The following is a 23,500-nucleotide window of genomic DNA, read 5'->3' as shown; positions in this document are numbered from 1 at the left end:
GGCTGCAGTGTGATAGTTAGAGTACCATCTATTTGGCGAAGAATTAGGTGTATCATACGAGGACAAAGCACATTGATATGCGGTTTCACAGGATCAGAGAACCGATTGCTTTAGGTGAAATTTTACTTGAGAAGGTTCACACGTCTGACAATGCAACTGATATGTTGAAAAATCCGATTAAAATAGACAAGTTCAAGCATTGCTTGGACTTGATCAATGTCTCTAGGTGCTAGACAAGAGACGGTCCTAATCTACTATCTCGAGTGGAGCAGCGAGTTATGCTTTCATATTTCTCCTAAGTGGTGAATATTCACCAAGGTGGAAATTATTGGAGATGTGGCTCATATTGAGTGGAATGCATGCACCGGGAAAGCATGGTGAAGCAAAGAACAAGGTAGCTGAGCTGCAGGAAGAAATTGTTGATGATTTTAGTCTGCAGAAGGAACAACTCTTGGTTGATAACCATCGACGGTTTTGTTTAGCGCAAATCACGGATTTTGAATCGAGAGATCAATAGACTGAGAGATTTCAGAGGATTTTCCTATAGTGATTACTACATGAGTGTTTTAGTTACATGAGTGTTTTAGTTATAGTCTAATTCTTCTGTACGCATAGGGTTAGAATAAAATCTATATTTTATAACCATTAAGGTAAGCTTGACAAGCTTGACATTTGATAGTGAAAATTAGCCTTTTGCTCTTGTGGACGTAGGCACATTGCTAAATCCTGTAAATTCTTGTGTCTTTGATTTTATTACTTTCCTTTATTCTCTTTGTGATTGTTTGTTCCATATATTTATCATTGAGTGCTTGCATTGTTCATTCCAATTTGAGTTGTGTGTGTTTCCGTTGCGCATTCAAATCAACAAAAAAGATGGTATATTGAAGAAGAAAAAGTGGGAGGAGGAGATGCTTACCTTGGAATGAGACCATTTTTTTTTATTGCAAAATTCCACTATTATTCTTTACTTATTTATATTTCGAAGACTTTTTTTTGTCCTTTTATCTCTTACAAATTCCAAGTCAATTTAATTTTTTGTGAATTTAGGGAATTTGTTGTAATTGTCAAACTTGTACTCTAATTAAAGATGCAAAGTATATCATGGAAGGACTTTCACCTACAAAGGGAAAGGAACCTCTAGGTTTTAGAAGCAATGTGGTTTTTTGTAGAAAATGTTAACACAAAATAAGTTCAATTTCCAAATTACGTGGTTTTAAATGTAAAATAAGAATTAAAAATATTAAAAGTATTAAAAATTCTTTTTTAATTTTTTTTATATAAATTTAAAATTTTGAAATAAATTTCGTTTCATAATATTTTAAAAAATAAAAATATTTTCATGAGCAAATAGTGGCAAACCTTTTTTTATTGTTATTCATTTATTTCATACAAATACTGTAAAAATAAAAAATTAATTGTTAAATAATTTTTTAAAAAATAACAAAAAAAAAAAAACGAAAATTATCTTCACTATTGAACGGGTTCTAAATTTTGCTTTTGGAAAAAAAAAACAAAATATAAAAAAAATAAAAAATATAAATTATAGTTTCCTTGTGCGAGCAAACAGCCACGCGCATTTGAGCATTTCCAATTTTTCGGTTAGGGGTGGCAAAACTAATTAACAGGTCGGGTTTTGGCGAGGTCATAAACGGGTCAAGGCTAAACGGGTTCGGTTTCGAGTTGACTCGTTAATAAACAGGTCTAATGGGGATCAACATGCACTTCGAGTATCTTTCGTGAATATTGTGACACGTGGACGACCACATGAAGTCCACCATTGATGTGAACTTTATTTGCATCAATTGAAGCTTCTCTTAGAAGCTAGTTTGGAAAGAAGATGACAGCTTGCAAATCAAAGACTCTTGGTTTTTCAAAAAGTATGACAACTGGCAAGTCAAAGAGTCTTGGGTTTTCAAGAAGCATTTATTTCATTTTAAGTTCCTAAACTCCATTATTATAATTATTCTAGTTCCTAGGCACCTATAACCTATGAAAAACTATTTCCTAGGAACCTCATTACCTATGTTTTAAATGTTTTATTTTACTTTTGTATTTTCTTTAATCTTTTAAGAATCCATGTGCAAGTCATGCGCATGTAAGGATATAAATATGCCATCACTTGTATTATAAAAGGCATCTTGCATTACCAATAAAAAAAAGAAGCTTTTGCTTGAACTTGTGAATCTTGTTCCTCTCCTTGTAAGTGAGTAGTGTGAGGTTTTCGTCTCCTTGGAGATTGGGTGGTTGAAGACCATGACAACATTAACGTCATCGTTAACACTACACACTCACACCTCTTTCATAGCTCACAGCCACAACCCCCCTCAAGCTTCATTCTTGTCTCAAGATTCCTAAGGATCAACAAGCTTGTTTATGGTGCGATTGAGCACTCGTGTGTCTTGGTGTTTGACATTCCGAACCTTTTGGTAAGCTCGTTTCAATTCCTTGTTTGTCACCATCTAAAACAGCCATAAAATTACCTTGTAAGCCTTGAAACTCTACCCGAAGCCTTGATTAAAAAACCTTGTTCATTCTCTTTGAATCTTCTTAAATATTCAACATGAACATGCTTAGGGATATTTGATTTGTATGCTAGGACTTGTGATCTAAGACTTCTAATATAACTGTTGTGAAATTGGACCTCTCACACAATACACAGAGGAATAACGATATTTTTGTAAAAGAATCAATTATACACTTGCATACAATGTAAATGGTGAATACAGAATATATCCACAACCACAGCAATATAAAGAAAGTAAAGATAAAAGCAACGACACCAGGAGTTTTGTGGTTCGACAAGCCTACATCCACGGGAGCAATCAGCAAGAGATTTCACTATGAAAATCAAAGTTACACACTCAATGATCTTCTCTCCTTCCCTCACCCTTCTCTTACTCTCTTACATGTTAAAATATGCCCAAAAGAACATATATAACAAGCCCTTGAAGGCTTCCCTCCAATTCCCTAACCGTCACACCGTTTACATTCAAAATTCAAATATTTTCTCACAGCCTTGAAGCACTCGTCGACGAGAAAAAGGCACTCGTAGACAAGTCTTTAAACTCTGAGATTTTCTGACTCTCGGTATCTCCTCGTCAACGAGCACTCAGTGCTCGTCGGTGAGTTTTTGTTGTTGCCCTGCACTAAGAAAACATCCATATATTTATCTCCCTTTGTTTATAAACCCTTGAAGTATAAGAGCAACACCATAAACAACAATCTCCACCTTGACGATTATACGCCCCTTAGGAGAACCCTAAAAACATATCTGATTGCTCCACCTTGAACTCGGAATGCTCATTTGGGACCATCTCCCTTCTAGCACTTAGAGACATGCACCAAGTCCAAGCAAGATCGCTTGAACTTGCCAATGACAGTTTCAACTTCTACCATCAACTCGATACAGTTATGGATGCAATACCTGAAGACTTCACCTTAGGCTTCCAATAAGACCATCCCACAACAGTAAACACAAAAGCTACTGCAAGTCTTATATCACCAAAGTCCCTTGTATAGTTTTCAATAAAACTAACAACTGACGGTTCATTCTATTGCCCGATGAAACACCCCATTGCAATCATAGGGAACCTTTGACATATCCCAGACATTATAGCCCGTCCTTGGGTACCGTACGGTAGACATTCCATATTGATTCTCCATAGAACCCCCTTAAGACAACAAACAAAATTTCCCTACAGTTCCATCCATAAAACCACCTTGAGCCTTGTTCACAAAACTACCCTGAGATAACACCAATCTTCCTGTAGTTTTGTCCATGTGAATATGCAAACCAAGACCCATCGTGGTTGTACCCAACACATTCATGTCAAAACCTTTCAACAGAGTTTCCAATTGATTAGCCTTAGTCAAAGCCTTTCCAGCCAATAGCATGTTATTCACACACAACATATACATCACTCCACGACATCTTATCACCCTCTTCCAAACTAGAAGCCTCACCAACTCACACACCTGAGTAGTGGTTTGATAGTACACATGGGCCCATCGTGATTCTGCTCGTCTTCCGAGCTGAAACTCCTTGCAATATGAACTATGTCATCTCTACCCTGAGTCTATTGCACCACTTGCATCACATGCCCATTCATACTGTGATTCTGTTGACCCGAGATAGGACTCCCTGCATTTCTACCCTGAGTCCCTAACTCCACCTAAATAACATGATTGCTACTACTGCAGTTTTCTAGCATTTGTTTCTCTTCCTTTACCTGAGTACTCTGCCCCATGGCTCTATCACCAAAATCCATGTCCTCAATCACCCCTTTGTTTGCTATAGGATTACCCAGTTTGCACCCACCTTTCTTATACGCCAAAAAAGTGTACTGTCTGAACATAACACCAAGCTTAGATCCTCCATCACTAGAATAGTGCACCAATGGACATTCACTCACAAGCGAGTAGTCTACCACAAAATCTACCCACAATTCACTTGCAACTTTCCCATCTAGCGATACCTTTGACAATCGGTCACACAAGAAACGCGTCATACTCACTGACTTCACCAAGAAGTACCCTGCAAGCCCTGCATATAACCTGTCATGCTTACAAAACTTCTTGAACAAAACCAGTGTAATCAGCCCCAATGTTTGACTTGAGAATCTCTCTCTTGGTCTAGTTCTCCACCTTAGCCACTATATGAAGACCAAGACCCTTCACGACAAACACATGAAATACATATGTTTATCCCCTGATGCTATCATCATCTGTTCCCAAATATTTGAATACATGTAGTCATCCATATGCTTTAACTGCATATGCCATAGGATACTGGACTCTAATTTAACAATTGCAACTCCACTTACAACTATAACACCCTACAGTACATAAATATTTCTCGCTACTTTTTTCCATTTTCATCACTATCAAGTTACCTTCACACACTTTCATTTCTCTACATTCAGACTCGTAACAATATCCATTACAGTCTAAATTTCCCAATGAAATACCATTCTTCCTTAGAGTCGATTCATGCTTGACATCATATATGGTTCTTACAACACCATTTTACATTTTGATTTTGACATTTCCAATAACAAACAATTTGCATGAAATATCAATTTCTATCAAAATACAACCAGTATAAACTGACTTGTAGATGTAAAACCATTTTCTAGGATAAAAGCATCTGGTATCTAAGATCCAAGAATAACTTGTGAGGCACTCCGAACCTGATGAAACACATAGCATATCTTTATCACTACATTCTGAGTCTTCCTCCACTACACTTGCAGATTTCGACGAACCCTTAGACGTATATCGGCATTCCCGTTTTCACCAAACTAATGTCGGAGAATTCTCATCCAAGACGTGATACAACACGTCCTTAACTAAACAAAAACGAATGATTGCTCCCAATTCATTTCAAGTCATTGCATCCATGCTATTCGGTTGAAATTCTGTATAAACCTTTCACCAAACCTTGTTGCACTAGGAGATCCTTCAATTCAGAGGCCATACAACACACACTCTGATATCAATTTTTGTGAAATTGGGCCTCTCACACAATACACAACAAAATAATGATATTGTTATAAAAGAATCAATTACACACTTGCATACAATGTAAATAGTGAATACAAAATATATCCACAACCACAACAATATAAAGAAAGAAAAGATAAGGGCAACGTGTAGTAACCCGACCCTGAAAAAAAAAAAGAAAAAAAAAAGAAAGATATTTTGGAGAAGATATTTTGAAAAGAGATATTTTGAGATATTTATATATAAATATCTTGGAGGAGATATTTATTTAGATTACTTAAGGGCTAAGTTAGGATTTATTCTATAAATTCTCTTATTCTCTCTCTCTCTCTCTCTCTCTCTCTCTCTCTCTCTCTAAGATCCTTCGCCGTTCGTCGTCCATTTCCAAAAACGAAGGGTACTGCGTGGATCAGAAGAGGAAACTCTACACTTTTAGTGGATCGGATCGTCATTTCGGAGAGTTTTGGGTTTTCCCAAGAATCGAGGTTGGAATCTGATCCTAATTTTGATTGGATATTTGGATAGCAATAGAAAACATAGTAAGGTTATGTTCTATGGTTTTAGGTTTTCGGGATCTTGGGTTGTCGATTTGGACCGTTTTCATACGAACTTTCATTTTGAGTATAAGGTAAGGGGAATTTGATTACAACAGCTTTTTTTGGAAAACTAAACTACTAAAAAGCTAGTTTATGTTATTATCTATGATTTAACTGTTTATTTGTGAAATTCTACCGAGTAGAGATGCCGGTTTGACGATTTTATAGTTTTTGGTAAAAACAAGGTTTTCGACGTGTAATCTCCAAAATTTTACAAACATCGTTTATTTGTGTTTATACTATAGTAGGAGAGGCTCGAATCTTTTATTTATTCAGTTAAACTATGTATATTGAATTTCTATCATTTAGCGGGTTTTGTATTAAACTTGTGTGATATATGTTGATATGAGAATGAATGGATTTTCTATACTATTGATATAGAATATGGGAACGAAGTTCCAAATTTGTTATACTGATAATGTGAATAAACAGAGGCTGGTAATACACCGAGCCGCATCAGTAAACAAAGAATGGTAAACTGAGTGGAAAGACACCGGTTTGAACTCAATGCTATTATGTGAATTTGTGAAAAATACTAGAAATGCGCAGGTTATCATATTTGTATAAATTGAACTTATGATACACGGAACCACAGCTTGAGAGTCCCGGGAGGGTTGAAAAATACTTTCTTTGCAGGGTGAAATGAAACCACTGTTATATGATACAACACGATATCGTAGCTAGATGTACACGTGCAACCACACGTATTAAACGATGTGGGTACCAAGATGGTCGGCTAGCAGGGTGAAATCATTGGTTGATATTAGGCCAATGGGGGCAGTCGGATCGTATGTAGGTACTTGGCAGTGTCTGCACGAACAGGGCATTGGATGAGTACCAGTGCACAACCCGAGCCACGGGATAAAACTGGTTATAGGGATATTTTGCTGTTGGTCATCTGATAAATCATTAAATGGTCGAAAGACAGATGTGGAAATTTTGTAATATGAATAATGATATACCTTATGCATTACTGTATTGAAAATATTTGATTTATATTTCAGATGTTGAATGGAAATATGCATGTATGCAGTCATACACTGTTGTAACTCCTTCTTCCTACTGAGAGGTGTCTCACCCTATCTTACAACCTTTGGTTTTAGGTCCATCCGTGCATCGGTCCTAGTAGATAAAGGGACTGGGGAGGTTATTTTGGTTAGCTTACGTAAGCATCTAAATTTTGTACTAAACTTGATAAAAGTCCTTTTTGGAGGGTTTGATTACTCTAAGTCTGAATGTATGTAAATTATGGATGTATTAGTGAACTCTGGTATAAGGTTAGTAGTAATTCCAATGCATGTTTATGTTTTTCCGCGACATTTACATCATGATTATGTATTATTTACACCCGTATGTCCCTGTTTAGGGCGGATTGTTTCCATATCTTGAACATGTATAGGTATTTGATGTATGTGAGTGACACCTGAGTCCGTGTAAAGGGCCGGGTCGTTACACAACGACACTAGAAATTACGTGATTCAACAAAGTTTACATCCACGAGAGCAATTGACAAGAGATTTCACTATGAAAATCAAAGATATACACTCAATGATTTTCTCTCCTTCTCTCACCCTTCTCTTACTTTCTTTTTATGTCAAAATATGCCTAGAAGAACATATATAACAAGCCCTCGGAAGCTTCCCTCCGAATCCCCAACCTTCACACTGTTTACGTTCAAAATTCAAATATTTTCTCGCAACCTTGAAGCACTCGTTGACGAAGACAAGACACTTGTCGTTGAGATAGAGAAGACCCCTCGTCGACTAGTTTATCTATTCTTCGACGAGTCTTTATTGTTGCCCTGCACCAAGAACACATCCATATGTTTTTCTCCCTTTGTTTATAAATCCCCGAAATATAAGAGCTACACCATAAACAACAATAACATTTTAAAGTGAACTTGAATGAATTGATCAATTAAGGGCTTTGAACCAAATCATTTATATTTTTAAAATCTCAACAACTTGTAATCATTAGAATATATTTGTGATGTTCATGCTTGGTTAATTAAATTCTCCTCATAGATTGTGATAGTGTGTGTGTGCTACAAAAAGGGTCAACAGTAAGATTAGGACTACTTAGAACCGTCCTACATCAGGGTTACTAGCAGGTAAACTCACACCTATCAGTTTAATAGACAGGTCATAAAAGGGTGACCCTCTTAAAAAATAATTTACTAAACTTAATGTTTATCTAATTGTTTGATTATGATATAAAATTTTCCACTAATCATTTAATTTTTTTTTTTTCAAATCTGATTTATAAAACAAAGTAATAAACTAGATCCAGAACAAAGAAGGTAAGGTTGTGTGCCCTGCTGCAAGCGCAGGGTATTCGAATCGGGAGATCTCAGCTCAGAAGCCTCAGATTTGGCGTGGCCACATGGGGTGGCCGCATGGAGAGTGGCATGGCCGCCTGGGGGGGTATTGCTCGAGGGAGTGAGCCTTGAGGCTTCTGCTAGTGCCGACTGCCCTCTGCCGCTTCTCACCTAGTCGCCTATGAGGTCGTGCGCGAGGCGGCGAGGGTCCTAGCCACGCCAGAGTCCAAAGATTGCTATCTCGCCGAGTCGGGAGTCCAGATGAGGAGTTGGTGCGACACCGTGACGGGGACATTGAGGGTCGTGAGGCTGAGGGAGAATAGGGGATTTGGGAGAATGGGAAATGGCCACTCTAGAGTCAAGAGTCGCCGAGTTGGGAGCCTAGATGGGGAGTCAGGGCGACACCGCGACAAGGACCTAGGGTTTCACCGTTTCACTTTCATTACTACATTTCATGTCTTGTATATATCGTGAGTTAAACGGGTCACCCGACGGGTAACACGATCCGAATCCACCTAACCCCTAGGTCAGATCTGGGCTAGCCCATTTATTACATGGGTCGACTTGTCTTAAATCTAAAATTAATTTAAATGGATGGGGCGTGAGTCATTTCGAAATGATCAAGGATAGCTTATCTACGGAAACAAACAGTTCGGGACCCATAAAGAGGAAAATCCCCTCGAAAAATTCACACTGGTGACAGAGTCTCGAGAAATAAATCCTCGGCGAGAAAGTTCGAGAAGACGAAAGAGAGAGAGAGATGGCAGGAATTGGACCAATAACGCAGGACTGGGAACCGGTGGTGATCCGGAAGAAGGCGCCTAACTCCGCCGCCCGGAAGGACGAGAAAGCTGTCAACGCCGCCCGTCGCTCTGGCGCCGACATTGAAACCATAAAAAAGTGTTAAGTCTCTTTCTCTCACACATTACATATTGTTTGATTATGATCTCGCCATTTGTGTTGAAGATATGTTGGTTGATTGTGATCCTCATATTTATTTTTTGCTATCTTGAATCTGGCGACTCTTCCTCACTCTTTATATTTTCTTAGTACACGTTCATTTGTTTTCGATCTTTCACAGAGAGAGTCAGTGGAAATTTTGGGATCTTAGTATATGATGCGGTTGGCTAATCAGGCTATTTTTCTATCCGCAGATACCAAAGAGATGTCTAGGGTTTTAATTTCAGGAAGCTTTATTTAAGTTTGTATAATTTCTTAATTTGTAGTTACGAATATGCTGATATTTGTCTATGTTGCATTTTTTGTGTCATTTGCTGCACATGATTGAATAGAAGGTTTTCTAGCTTAATTAGTCGGATTAAACTTAATATCCATTCGAAAAATATCTTTCACCAGCACGAGCTTCAAATTTTGTTTTTTCAGCTGAGAATTAATTTTCTGTCTTGCGATACTTCTAATTGATTATTCTTGTCGTTTTTGCTTGAGAGGAATTTATTTGCATTTTTTTGGGATAAAATATGTTGGGGGCTTGTTTAGTTGTGAAAAAAACCTTCTACTTTTTATTTCTAATTCTTAAAAAGAACTAGAAAAATATTGCCTTGTTTTTCTGTTTTATATGGTGAACTTGGAAAAATGTTTCCAAATTGCTTTGAAAATGTTGAAAAATATGATTTGGAAAATTAAGAAAAAAAAAGAAAAAATATTTTCGACAATTAAAGAGGTCGTTAGGGTTGTATCTCATTTTCTTAAATATATTTTAAGATCCCTATTCCCAGCTGTGATCCTTTTATGTAGGACTTTGATAACGTGTTTTGCTATTGTTGCTACTTCAATAAATGTTTTGCCAGGACGCATGTGGTTTTGGTGAGTAGTCTATTTCCAAGATGATTATGTTTTAGAAGATATGGGTTGTACATGAACTGTTTGTGGAGTGCTGCAGGTATTATCATTCTTAATTGTATCAGTGTTAAGTATGCTGAGGTTTGTTTTACTTTCCCCCCGCCCAAATATTACTCAGCAAGAGTTGGACCTTGAAACCCAAAGGGTAGCTCAGTCAGCTGGGAGCTGCTCCTTAAGAAGCGCGGTAACTGGTTTGATCTGATCCTTTTTCCTCTCTGCGGCTTTTTGTGGCCATTAACTAACTGATCCCAAAAAAATAAAGTGAATGCTGGAGCTATTCTGGTTTTGACCACCTTATTGCTGTCCAAGCCAAGGTCTGAGTTTTGATACTTGATGGACTCTGACTGCATGAGACAATATCAAACTATGGGAAATGAAGAAAAATGCTATTCTTTCACTTGCTTTAAGGAAGCTTGATCCCTTTTGATTTTGTTGAATTGATGATTCTTTAGTTAAAGATAGAAATGCATGTTTCATGGACTCAATTGTTGCTTAAAATATCTTTGTTCATCTTTGATTTACGTCATTATTGATGATTTGATGGTATGCTTGGTAGCAACTTTGCCTAAGTTTCTTTCTGTTATTGTTTATGGGTGTCAGCAAAGTTGTGGCATGGCTTCTGTTCTGTTATTTTTCTGCAATAACTTTAAATGCTTATAGTTTTAATTTTCTCTTGCAGCAAATGCAGGCACAAACAAAGCTGCCTCTAGCAGCACTTCTCTGAACACAAGGAAGCTTGATGATGATACGGAGAATCTTGCTCGTGAGTTCTTTCCCCTTAACCCTTTACACATCATCTCTTTGCATAGTAACATAGTTTGTTTAGTCTTTACCTGGCTGTGACATTGTGCATCTACTGAGGATCAAGGACTGCTGATTGACCGAAGAATTCATAGACATAGCACGTCCTTCATTTAAATCATGCAATTTGCATAGGTGATTCAGCCTGTCAATGCTTGCCATTTCCTGAAATATAGTAGATGGAATACTGATCATGGTTGATTGCATGTATGAAGGGGGCAGTTCGGTGCACAAAGCTCCCACATATGGAGGGTCTGGGGAAGGGACGAACCACAATAGGACAGTACGCAGCCTTACTTTGCATTTTTGCGAGGTTGTTTTTATGTCTCAAATTTGTGACTTCTAGGTCACACGGCGACAACTTAACTGTTGCGCCTAGGCTTCTCTTTGGTTGAATGCATGTATTATGGAAAGTAATTGCTTCTCTTAAAAATTTCTTGCAAATGCTTAAATGGTTTTCTAACTTGGCACAAATTTTGGTCTGCCCACTAAATTCTTTTAGGAACCATATGACTAGATATTTTGTAGGCATGGTGATGAGTTGTGCTTTACCAAAATCTGAGACAATGTTCATAGGTTCTCACTGTACTATGTTTAGTGTCTAAATCAACCTCATTTCTGTATCCAATCATTGTGCCATAGGACCTGATGCTTTTTTTTTTTTCTTCAAAATTGTCATGTATCTTTTTAATTGATCAAACCTTGTTTTCGGTGAAATAGAAATAGAAAATTTTAATGTTTATACAAGGTTTGTGCCCTCTGATCTTTAGGAGAGTAGAATGCTCCTTTTTTAAGGTCTGACATTTGGAAAGATGCATACCTTAATTTGAAAATCCGTAGACTGAAAATCTGGAAAGTGACCTGAAGGGAAATATGGTGGTAGATGCATGAGTGGTTTATAAGAAATTTGCATTTTAAGGAGGGAGCAATGTATAAGATATTAGTCATATGACTTTTAAAACATAATGCTGCTACAGCAAGAAATATAAGTGTTAAAGAGGAAAAACTAGTTGTGATTAAGGTTTTTAAGATGATATGTTTAAAAGAAGAATATATAAATTTATTCTGTAAATTGTGACATGGTTGATAAAAAGTAAGGAGCATCTAAACTGATTATAGTTATAGAATGTCAAAGCTTGACAGATGGCATTCAAGGTTTTTTTTTGGGTTTCAGTTGCTTGGTTTACTTGGTTTGGCTTTCACCTTCTAGAGCTCGATTTAGCACTTTGAAAAAGTTGCATAACCTCCTTAAGAGTGATTTCACAATATTTACTTGGGATCCCAACTCCACATGATTATTGTAATTCATGTTTCTATTCTCATGTTGGAAAGAAACACAATTTTTTTATTAAAAAATTCTATGTGTGCATAGTTGTCAAATTGAGATTTGAATCGTGAATTGAAATACCAATTTCATGAATCGAGAATCAAGAATCGAATCAAAATTTAAAACTCAATAAAAAAATTGAAAAATCAGTTCCAAATGACATGTATATGTGTACAAGAATAAAATAGTAAAATACATTTAAATTTCAACAAATATGGACCGATATACTATAGGCTTTAGAGTCAAAACTAAAGCACTGAGCCTAAGAGTTTAAACGGCTAGAAATGCATTAATCTGAAATGAATTTGACCACCGACTCATAATCAATTTGCATGTTAAATGAGTCGGATATAGTTTAAAAAATTTTATCCTCTAAACTGGTGGTTGGTAGATATCGGGTTTTATTTGACAGATACTTGTCAACCTGTTAACAACTAATGCCCAAATCCATAGATAATTCCATATGCCCACGCTTATTGGGCATGAGCCCAGCCAGCATAAGCTAAATAGGCCAAGGCTCAGTCCTACAATCTCAACTCTTGCCCTACTATCTGCATCTGTAGGTCTGCTTCATGCCTTGCTAACACTCAAGCCCAAATGCCAAATTCTTGTGATCAAAACAAATGCTCTAAATTCATGATCTGAAAACTTTTAAAAAATTATAATCTTGTGATTGGTTATTAAATGGTTGACAATTTACCATAATTACTATCATAGTAGTTAAAAGCGTGCCTAAGCGCGGGGCGCGGTGAGGCGACCAAGCTAGCGCCTCATCCTTCTTCAGGTGAGGTGACCTTTAAGAGGCGCAGGTAGGGTCACTGAAGCGCACTGCTTCTTCAGGCGCAGTGAGTTGTGCCTTAAAATTTTTGAAGCTGTAAAGGAATAAAATGTAGCCAGAACCAGCCCCAGCCCTAGCCCTTCGTCTTCGACCCTTTGAAGCAGCACGAAACCAGCAGGAGAAGTTCATCTTCGACCAATCAATCCTTTGAAGCAGTACGAAACCAGTAGGAGCTCTTTGTCTTTGATCCTTTGAAGTTCGAACCAGCATGAGGCTTTCGTCTTCGACCCTTCGAACCAGCTGGAGCTCTTTGTATTTGAGCCTTCAAACCAACAGGAGCCCTTTGTCAGTTCATCTTTGAGCCTTTGAATCAACAGGAGCCCTTCGTCATCGAGGTTTGAGCCTTCGTGAGTCATCAGGCTGCTTCTTCTTCTTCTTCTTCTTCAGTTCTTTTTATTTTTAGGTTCTTCTTCTGCTTTTTCAGTTCTTTTTCAGCTTCTTCTTTTTCAGTTCTTATTCAGTTCTGCTGCCTCCTGCTGACTGAATTTTGCTGTTGTTTTGTAATTTGTTTGGAAATGCAGGTAACAAACTATACATTTTTCTGAAATATATTAATATATAACATTTTTTACTGAATTTAGCTGCTGTTTTATTGTACTCTTTTCTTTTGATATTGAAGATGCTTTTGGGCCTTCAGCCTGGCAATTTTATTTCATTTCTAATTTGAAGCTTGAAATCTTGTATGCGTAATTACTTATGTTGAACTATGTTTGTTTCACTGGGAACTTGGTACTTGGTTGTCATAATTACTATTGAATATTTTGGCATTTTAAATTCTAATATAACTATTGATGTGTTTTTATATCAATTATCCACCAATTAGGCATTGTACACAATTTTAATAATTGTGCGCCTCACCTTCGTGAGGCGTGCGCCTTCATCTCGCGCCTTGGCTCCAAGTACCCTCTGCACCTCGTTGTGCCTTGCGTCTTTGACTACTATGGTTACTATACTGCTAGATGGTATGAATTTGAATTCATGATCTGAAATTTTTTTTAAAATTATAATTTTGTGATTCATTATTAAATGTTCAACAATTTACCATAGTTACTATATTGCCACACGGTAAAAAAAATTATGCTTGGGGTGAAAACAATGGATTAATCTGTCATCTACTATAGATTATCCTATTTGAACCATTATAAATCCACCACTTAATTGAATCAGATATGGATTATAATTTTTTCATCCAATAATTCACCCCTCCCATGTATCATTTGACCTGATCTGCTTTGCGAGGTCTTGGCAGGTGTGGAAGTGTAACATGTTTTAACAGGAAAAAAAATTGTGTATGCTTTTTTTAAAAGAATAGAAAAAGCATAAAGCAAAAATAATAAAATAATTGAACTTTATGGTTTTTAAGGGATGCATCAACAGAAGATAAAGGGAATTTGAACTTTGTGGTGCTTAGTAAATGAATCTATTTTATTGCGTGGCCTTTTCCAACAGCTAAAATGAGAAGAAAAAGTAAATAAAAAGTATAAACAGAACTGATAAAAAAAAAATTGATACTAAAAAAAAAAAACCTTTAGATCTGGTAAAGGCAATTCACCCACCTTGGTCAACTAGCGATCTTGTGATGGCAGAAGGGTAGGCTGGTTTTCTTCCCCAGGCTCAGGTTTTCTTGTCAATGGTAGTCTCAGCAGAAAACAGAGGTTCAGAGTGAGAAGGTCAACTGAATTTTTCGTCTTGAGCTCACTTAAACAACAAATGGAATGCCATTCTACAAAAACAAAAAAAAAAAAAAAAAAAAGGGAAAAAAAAATTTAAAGGGCTTTTGAGTGGGTTTCAAATCAGTCGGATCTGACTGGATCAAGGACAAACTGAGTCGAACAATTTGATTCGATTCTACAGTTCACCTGTGATCACAGCATTCGGAGATTCTCCCATGAGATATGAATTGTTTGGAGCCTTACTTGAACCATACAACTTGAATTGAGAGTCATACGGTTCTAACTTTCTAACAACTATATGTACAGTGTGTCTTGACTTTGTTTTAAAAATAATTCTGAAGTCTTGAGAATTACATCTACAAGAACAGGTTGTCACCATTATCGTTATCACTTTCTCATTGTTAGTCACTGTGAGGGAGTTGGAAAACGTTTAGGGTCTAGGGATGCAATTTGGCAGATATGGGATGCAGGTTCCCTGCCCTCCACCATATTGATTATATGAGCCCTTGTGTTGTCAGCCATTGTGGGTGCAACATTCTCCACCCTCTCTGACTTCATTGGTAAATGCTATATGCACCCATGCTATCCTACGAAATAAATAAAAAAATACAATGGATTGGAAACGCCTAATTTTTGCTCAGTGTATTTATGAATCCTTTGGATTTAGGTGAAATTGTCTTCCAATAAATACTCAGGTATTGTTTTCTTCTTATTTCTCTTCTTTTTCTTTTTGTTTTTTCCCCCAAAATGCCTTCAAAATATAATTATCTTTCAGGAACATAGTACATGTTAGTGTGGATGTGATTTAGGACTGAAAGCAGATTATTCGATGGGTCGAAGGATTGTTGGGTCATTTAACTGAATTAATAGTTAGGCTCATCCGCTCAGGTGTATGTGGTGTTGGTAAATAATGTCTCGAGGTTTATATGTAATTGTCTTATGTTTTAGCCTTTCTTATAAATTATTGTGTGAACATGTAAAGACAGTTTTTAGTGAATTTAAAATCTGAGAAGTTACGTGTGTGGATCTCCCTTGCATTCCTCCTCTATCCTCTGTCCTTTCTTCCTTTTTGATGCTACATTGGGATGTTGTGGGTCCTACAAGAACAAGGCACGATCATCCTCACAGTCCTTGATTTCATTGGTGGTGGTGTTATTATAGTTTTCTGATCACTTTCTCACCTTCCACCCACAATTTATCATTTTTCCATAACATGTTTATGTTCTGTATTTGTATGGGCGGTGTTGTGTCTGTTCCTTTTATATTTTATATTATGCAATATTTTTTGGATCAATTTATTAATTGAAAAAAGAGGTATTGGGACGTTAAAACCCTTTGCTTCATCTCACACCTTGCATTCATATCATTGGTTTGTCTTGCCTGTAATGTGGTGAATCAACATATTATTTCAGACAACCACACGAGAGCCTCTTATCTGCATAGCTTAATCAAAATTTTTTGAAGAATGTTTTGTCTGCTAAAGGCAAATGCCAAGCAACATCAGTTAAATGGCATGTTTACTATTAAAACTAATCTATGCATGTGATAATGTGCATTGTAAGTCTCATTAAAGGTCATGCTCTGCAAGGGGGGGGGGGGGGGGGGGGGCATATCAACTCTTAGCTCTTGAAGTTGACTCTGATTGATGCCTACTATTGTGCCTTTTTAGTTATATTCTTTGAATGCATGATAAATTATATAATGCCATAAATATTCCTCATTGTTGCAGTATTTTTTGCTATTTCATTATCAATTTTGACAGTTTCTGCATTAATTGTTGTAAATTGATGGCGCCGAGTCTTCAGTTCACGGTTGGTTATTACTCATTGGCTGAATCAAAACAGAGTTATGATCACTTGTCATTTTTCTCTTTACCATTATAGTTGATGGTTTGAGTAGGATGATTGAGAGGGAAGTTGATGGAGGGCTAGTGAGGGGATTAAGGTATGAAATTATGAGTGTGTCATTTCGCATCTCCAATTTGCAGATAATACTATACTCTTCCTCACTGGTAACATGGGTTTCTTTTCTAATTTGCTTACTAACCTTCAAGTTTTTGAGGAATCTTCTGGTTTTAAGATTAACTTCTTCATGAGTGTTTGGTGGGCCTTGGCATTAATGTTGACCCTTTTGTTAGGTTTATGGGTTGTGCGGTTTTGAATTGGCCGATTATCTATTTAGGTGTTCCTTTGGTATCCCAACGCTGATTCTTTTTGGGATCCTGTTTTTGAGAGTGGCTAGGTGACTGGACGGGTGGAAAGGAGCGTTCTTCACCTTAGGGGGTTGGATGACTCTTATCCATGTGTATCTATCTTCCATTCTGCTGTATTCTCTCTCTCTCTCTCTCTCTCTCTCTCTCTAGAATTCCTATGAGAGTGGCTGGTAGGCTTGAGAAATATATATATATTTGACTAACATGCGGGCATGAGAAATTAATGTGGGATTTCTTGTGGTTGAGTGGGGAAGAGAGTCAAAGAGATCACCTTGTAGGTTGGGGGACTATAGGTCTAAAAGGGAGGGAGTTTTGGGTCTTGGTAATTTGGTGTTCAAAAACATTTCCTTGGTAGGGAAATGTTATGTCGCTTTCATTTAGAGTCTAATTCTCTTCGACATCAGGTAATTCGTAGTAAATTTGGTCTACTACAGAATGGGTGGGATGCTAAAGTTGGGGTTAATATTACTCATATGAGTCCTTGGGAAGTTCATACCTCAAATTTATGATTTTTCTTTCCTAAAATCAAAGCTGCTCCCCATTTTGAGTCAAGAGATAGATAAATAGACACATCCCATTGCGTTGATTGGGGGCGTTCATTTTGTAGTGACTGAGGGGGGACAGTTTCTTTGGGGCGTAGGCCTCCCAAAAGGTAATGGAGGTGTACAAAGGTAGTATGGCTTAGGTTACTTCAGCGCCGTAGCCCCTGGTACTCGAACATTGGTTCAAAATCTTTTTACCTTTGGTTCAAATCTAATTTCAAATGGAGAAATTACAAAAATATTTAGAATGATATAGATCTCGACAAATTTTTTTGAATGATATTCTAGAAACGAGTATTCTAGAAAAATTCATAGAATTAGGGGAACTCTCGATTCAAAATGAATTGAACATAGTTACCTTGATAGAATATGTTTCAAATTCAACTTATTTCGTTTTTGGCATTTGAATGCGCCTTTATAGTCTCATATTTAGTAATTCCTGAATTCAAAACAGGGCGCTCTACCTAATTGAGCTATAGCCCTTTGCTTGTGATACGCATTTTATTAGGTATATAATTTCTTGTCAAGATGACTATTGGGTTCTTTACAAGAAAGAATAACTTCTACCACGGAAGGATCCATAACTTCTATTTAAGCATTCTTTGGAAGATCTATCTCGTGTCTGGTATGTTAATTTAATTTCAGCACTTAAATGCTGCCAAATTTTCAGCATTATTTACAGCCTAATTGCCTGAATTATCTCCATTAACATCCCCCCTCAAATTGATGTTGGTAAATCAAGAAGCATCAATTTGTCAACCAAGAACTGATGCCAGTGTCGAGAAAGAGCTTTAGTGAATATGTCTGTAGTTTGACGTTTGGTGGAAATGTGAAATCACTTATTTGTCGAAGGATTCACGTATGGAATGGCAATCGACTTCGATATGTTTCATATGCTCATGGAAGACAAGATTAGCGGCGATCTAAATAGCACTGGTATTATCAACATGAAGAGGAGTGGAATGAAGCTGAGAAAAACCAAATTCACTGAATAACCCACGAAGCCATGTGATCTCAGAGCATGCGGAAGACATAGCACGATACTCAGACTTAGTGGAGGACTTGGAAACTCTGTCTTGCTTCTTACTCTTCCAAGAAATGAGTGCATTGTTTTGGAACATGCACCAGCTAGTAATAGAGCGACTAGTATCCGCACATCCGGCCCAATCAGCATCACTATACCCCACCAACTATAAGGAAGATTCCTTAGGAAAGAACAACCCGTGTGTAGAGGTGCCCTTCAGATATCGGATAATGCGGCGGACAGTGGCCAAATGAAGATGTTAGGGAGCTTGCATAAGTTGACCGACTTGCTGCACAGCAAAAGAAATATCAGGACGTAATCGTTAAGTTGTTCAAACTCCCAACAAGTCGTTGATACAAGGATGGATCTGATAGAAACTCGCCTTCCTCTTGACAAAGCTTAAGATTTACCTCCAAGGGAGTAAGAATAGAATTACTCGATTGGAGACCAGCCAATGAAATCACTTCCTGCATGTATTTGTGCTAGTGTAACAACATACCAGTCGGAGTAAGCTGCACCTCAAGGCCAAGAAAATACTGTAGGAGACCAAGATCTTTCGTGTGAAAGGAGGCCTTGAGATGCTGTTGTAATTGCTTAATTAACTCAATATTAGAGCCAGTAATTACAATGTCATCAACATATACCAGAAGCAATACAATTCCTCCAGAAGTCTTGCAAAGAAAGAGAGAGGAGAATCAAACAGACTCTGAGTAAAATGAAAGGCAAGCAGAGTAGAGTGAAATTTATCAAACCATGCACGCGGAGCCTGTTTCAGTCCATACAAGGATCGGCGTAGCCAACAAACCTCTGAGGAAGGTGTAGCAAACATGTTAGGAGGTGGAGACATAGATTTCTTTCTTCAAACCTCCATGTAGAAAATCATTCTTCACATCCATTTGCCGAAGAGACCACCCTTGCAATTAGGGGTGAGCAAACGGTCGGTTCGGCCAAATTCGGTTCCAAATTCGGTTAATTAACCGAATTAACCGAAAATTTCGGTTAAAGAATAGTGTTAACCGAACCGACCGAACCATTGGGCCTCACCGAACCGAACCCGACCGAATTTATTTTTCGGGTAATTTGGTTAACCTAATTTAACCGAGAAATGAGGGAAGGGGGAATCGGGAAGGTGTATCCAGAACAAGGGAAGGGGGAAGTCAGGAAGGAGTATTCAGATGACGATTGAGCTCGGGTGAGCTTGACGCCGATGAGGAGTTGGGGGTGGTTCTCGGTGAGCTGGTCTGTGCACGAGAGAAGAAAAATGAGAATGAGAGGGAGCTTGTGTGCTGGTGACGATGGCTGGCTAGTGGCGATGGCAATGGGTGCAGGCGATGGCATCACGTGAAGATGGTGGTGCAGAGCAGTGAGCTTAGGTGAGGGAGAGAGAGGCAGTGACTCAGTGAGGGCTTCCGACTTTAGAGAGCAGTGACTGTGTTGGTGATGATGGCCGGCGACGGCGATGGACACAGACGAAGGCATCGCGTGAAGATGGTGCCTGGTGGTGCAGAGGACCGAGCTCGGGTGAGTGAGAGAAAGGCAACGGCGATGGCTTCCGACTTTAGAGAGCAGTGGCTGTGTTGGTGATGATTGCCAGCGACGGCGACAGTGACGGCGATGGACACAGACGAAGGCATTGCGTGAAGATGGTGCCTGGTGGTGCAGAGGACCGAGCTCGAGTGAGCGAGAGAAAGGCAATGAGGGCCTTACGAGTTCTGACTTCTGAGACTGAGAGCAGTGAGACTGAGAGTATGAGAGGGAATGAGCGAATAATCGGATTTTAATTTATTAATTTATATTTAAAATTTAATTAATTCGTAAATCGATTAATCAGTTAACCGAATTATATTCTCCATTAACCGAAATCCGATTAACCGAAATATTGGAAAGCATAACCGAACCGACCGAACCGAATTTTTTAACCGAACCGAACCGAACCGACCAATTTTGGTCGGTTAATTCGGTTTTCCCCGAATTAAGCTCACCCCTACTTGCAATGCAGCAAGTACCAAGATAATCCTTTCAGTAGTCATTTTGGCACCAGGTGCAAAGGTCTTTTCATAATCAATACCATATTCCTGTTGGTTCCCAAGAGGCACGAGACGGGCCTTATATCTGTCCAGTGACCCATCATACCGATACTTGACTGAGTACACCCATTTACAACCAATAGGTTTGACACCAGAGGGACAAGTCACAAGATCCCAAGTGTGATTATCTTGAAGAGCTTGGATTTCTTCTTGCATGGCCTGCTGCCAACATGCTTGGGTGGCTGCCTAGGTATATGGGTGAGGAATAGAAACAGTGTTGAGAGTGGTAGTAAGTGAGGTATGAGGAAAACCATACCTATTCGGTGGATGTGTAACCCGAGTGGAGTGCTGAGGAACTACAAAATCAGATGACGGATTAGTGTTTGGAAGGGGTGTTGAAAAAGGAGGACGTCGATGATACACCACGCTTGGTTTAAATCGCTCTATAGCACACATCATCAAAAATGGGAAGAAGAGTAATAGGAGTATCATAAATAACATGATATTGAAAGAAATATTGATTTTCAAAGAAAATCACATTCTGGGAGATTCGGAATTTGTTTGCATGAGCATCATAACAAACAAATCCTTTTTGAGTAGGACTATATCCCATAAAGGCACATGTGACAGCCTGGGCAGCAAGCTTGTTACGCTCAACAGGTGGTAGATGAACAAATCAAACACACCCAAAAATATGAAAGGATTGATACTCAGGAGATATGCCAAATAATCGAAAATAGGGAGAATCATAATTTAGAGTGGCAGTAGGCAAACGATTGATCAAATAGACAGCAGTAGATGAAGGTTTTTGGATTTGCCCGTCCATTTTGAAGGCTTTTTGGTCTATCATATTTAGAGGTTCTGGAAAAAGGAAGGATGGGAATGCAATGTAGCGTTGCGCTATTATGGCTATTATTTGGTGTTTTTGGTTGGAGAGAAATGCCAAAATTTTCGAAGGGTGGTCACAGCTAATAATTTGGTTTGGAGTAGAGTGGCTTATCTTGCGTCTTTGTGGGTGTTGGCTAAGGCTGTCTTCATCATGTTTCTCTGGGAGACCTGCATCGGGAATGGTTGACTCTGCTTCATTGGCATGGTTTTCAGATTAATGGTGGTCTCCTGATGTAATTTTTTGTTATTGTTGTAAAGGGAGGATTTTTCATGCTCCCGGTTTTCCTTCCTTTTCCACTTTTTTCTTTTGTTGTACATTTGATCTCTTCTATAAATTTCTTTGTTTATCAAATATATATATATATATATATATATATATATATATATATATATGTTGTCATTTTTCTAATCTGTTATCAGCTCTTGACAGCTGAATATCACATCCGTATCCATAATCTTAGGAAAAAAAAGGACTTTTGTTGTATACTAAAAAAGGATGGAATTTGTTAATAGGCAAGAATTATGTGATGACTAAAATTTTTATTGGTTAAACAGATCCGCTCTGTTGTTTGCCAGGATGATTGGATGGTACGGGAATTACTAATTAGGAGGAATGTATTTGTGACTAGGGTGAACTGAATTTTATTTTGTGGGGACTTCAAACTTCGTTGCATCTTGGGTACATGAGAACGTGGTTACCCAAGAATGTGGTTATGTAAATGATGGAACAGTAGTTTCATGTTGGCAGACTTGCCAACAGAATGTTTCTGATGGACGTCGCCCTTCCCCCATTTCTGGCTTTCCTACAGTTGGAGATGTATCGCTTCTTAAGAGTATCATTTTTGTCATACTGTATATGTTAATTGGACAGTTTCATCTCATTACACCATTGAATTTTGTCTTGCAGTGGTTTTACTTTGTTATCTTGTTTGCTAGCATTGACCTTGGTTTTGGATTGTGTGTTCAGTGTCAGGCTTGCACATTATCTAAAAAAGATGTCTTAATGCTAAAATCTTATGATATATTGTGTGAAATAATGCACAGACGGACGTGTGCCAACTGAACTGAAGAAAGCCATCATGCAAGCTCGAATGGACAAAAAACTAACCCAAGCTCAACTTGCACAGGTCTCTCTCTCTCTCTCTCTCATATGCATACCCCCGCGCCTGGCTGTCTTCTCCTTCCCTGTGCATGAACCGAACCCTAAACAGTTTTTTTACCAAATTTATGTTAGTTGACTGAGTTATCATCGTTTGTTGTCGTGTAGATGATAAATGAGAAGCCCCAAATAATACAAGAGTATGAATCTGGAAAAGCGATCCCAAATCAGCAGATAATCACGAAGCTGGAGAGGGCACTTGGTGCAAAGCTGCGAGGGAAGAAGTGATAAAAAGAACTTTAGAACAACGAACGCACTAGAATAATGCTCCTTGATCTCCGTCTAATGTTGTGGTTTGAGTGTTATGAGCTTAAGAATACTACTTGGGTGTACATGAATGGTCTCTTCGTGCCATGGACTAGCTTTGACTGTGATGAATGTGAATGTCGAATTTTAGATGATTTTAGTTTTTTCTTTTCCTCTTTTTATTAAGTGCCTGTTTGGGGGTTGGAAAATCTTTAAGGATCCATTTTTCATGTTTAGTTATCAAGTAAAAAAGAAAATAAAAAACATGTTAAATTAATTAATAAAAATATTATTTTTATATTTTATTTGTATTTAATTTTTTCACTTTTAATTATATCAAAATAAATTTGTTTTTAGTCGTATTTGGTATTGAGGTAAAAGTATAGTAGAAAATAATTTTTTTAATGTTTTTTTTCTTCTTTTATCATCTAAATCTTGATTCAAAAATCGTCCTAAATCTTTACATTGGGAATCCCTTGCATCCCTTT

General features: G+C 37.8%; 1 protein-coding gene and 1 long non-coding RNA gene across 3 annotated transcripts; one reads left to right on the top strand and one right to left on the bottom strand.

Moving 5' to 3' along the window:
• Positions 1–7,533: 7,533 nt before the first annotated feature.
• On the bottom strand, positions 7,534–8,723 carry LOC131151344 (uncharacterized). The gene is made up of 2 exons (XR_009135715.1): positions 8,587–8,723; positions 7,534–7,899 (listed from the first exon to the last, which is right to left on the bottom strand). It is a non-coding gene; the product is annotated as an uncharacterized LOC131151344 (long non-coding RNA).
• A 445-nt stretch (positions 8,724–9,168) lies between these two features.
• On the top strand, positions 9,169–23,167 carry LOC131151334 (multiprotein-bridging factor 1b). Of its 2 annotated transcripts, XM_058102579.1 has the most exons (4): positions 9,169–9,317; positions 10,955–11,038; positions 22,652–22,734; positions 22,875–23,167. In XM_058102579.1, the coding sequence occupies exons 1-4, from the start codon at positions 9,176–9,178 to the stop codon at positions 22,992–22,994; spliced, it is 429 nt and encodes a 142-aa protein (XP_057958562.1). In that variant the 5' UTR covers positions 9,169–9,175; the 3' UTR covers positions 22,995–23,167. The 2 variants fall into 2 exon arrangements, with proteins under 2 accessions (XP_057958562.1, XP_057958565.1); XM_058102582.1 differs by lacking the exons at positions 22,652–22,734; positions 22,875–23,167 and adding an exon at positions 11,292–13,817.
• The last annotated feature ends 333 nt before the right edge of the window (positions 23,168–23,500 follow it).

This window comes from Malania oleifera, chromosome 1 (genome assembly GCF_029873635.1).
Source record: "Malania oleifera isolate guangnan ecotype guangnan chromosome 1, ASM2987363v1, whole genome shotgun sequence".
In the NCBI taxonomy this organism is placed as follows: Eukaryota; Viridiplantae; Streptophyta; class Magnoliopsida; order Santalales; family Ximeniaceae; genus Malania; species Malania oleifera.
This window is presented reverse-complemented; position numbering and strand designations above follow the sequence as displayed.

Coding starts and splice junctions, on each gene's coding strand:
- LOC131151334 (XM_058102579.1), top strand. CDS start 9,176: ATGGCAGGAATTGGACCAATAACGCAGGACTGGGAACCGGTGGTGATC. Junction 9,318..10,954: donor CATTGAAACCATAAAAAAGT/GTTAAGTCTCTT, acceptor TTTCTCTTGCAG/CAAATGCAGGCACAAACAAA. Junction 11,039..22,651: donor TGATACGGAGAATCTTGCTC/GTGAGTTCTTTC, acceptor AATAATGCACAG/ACGGACGTGTGCCAACTGAA.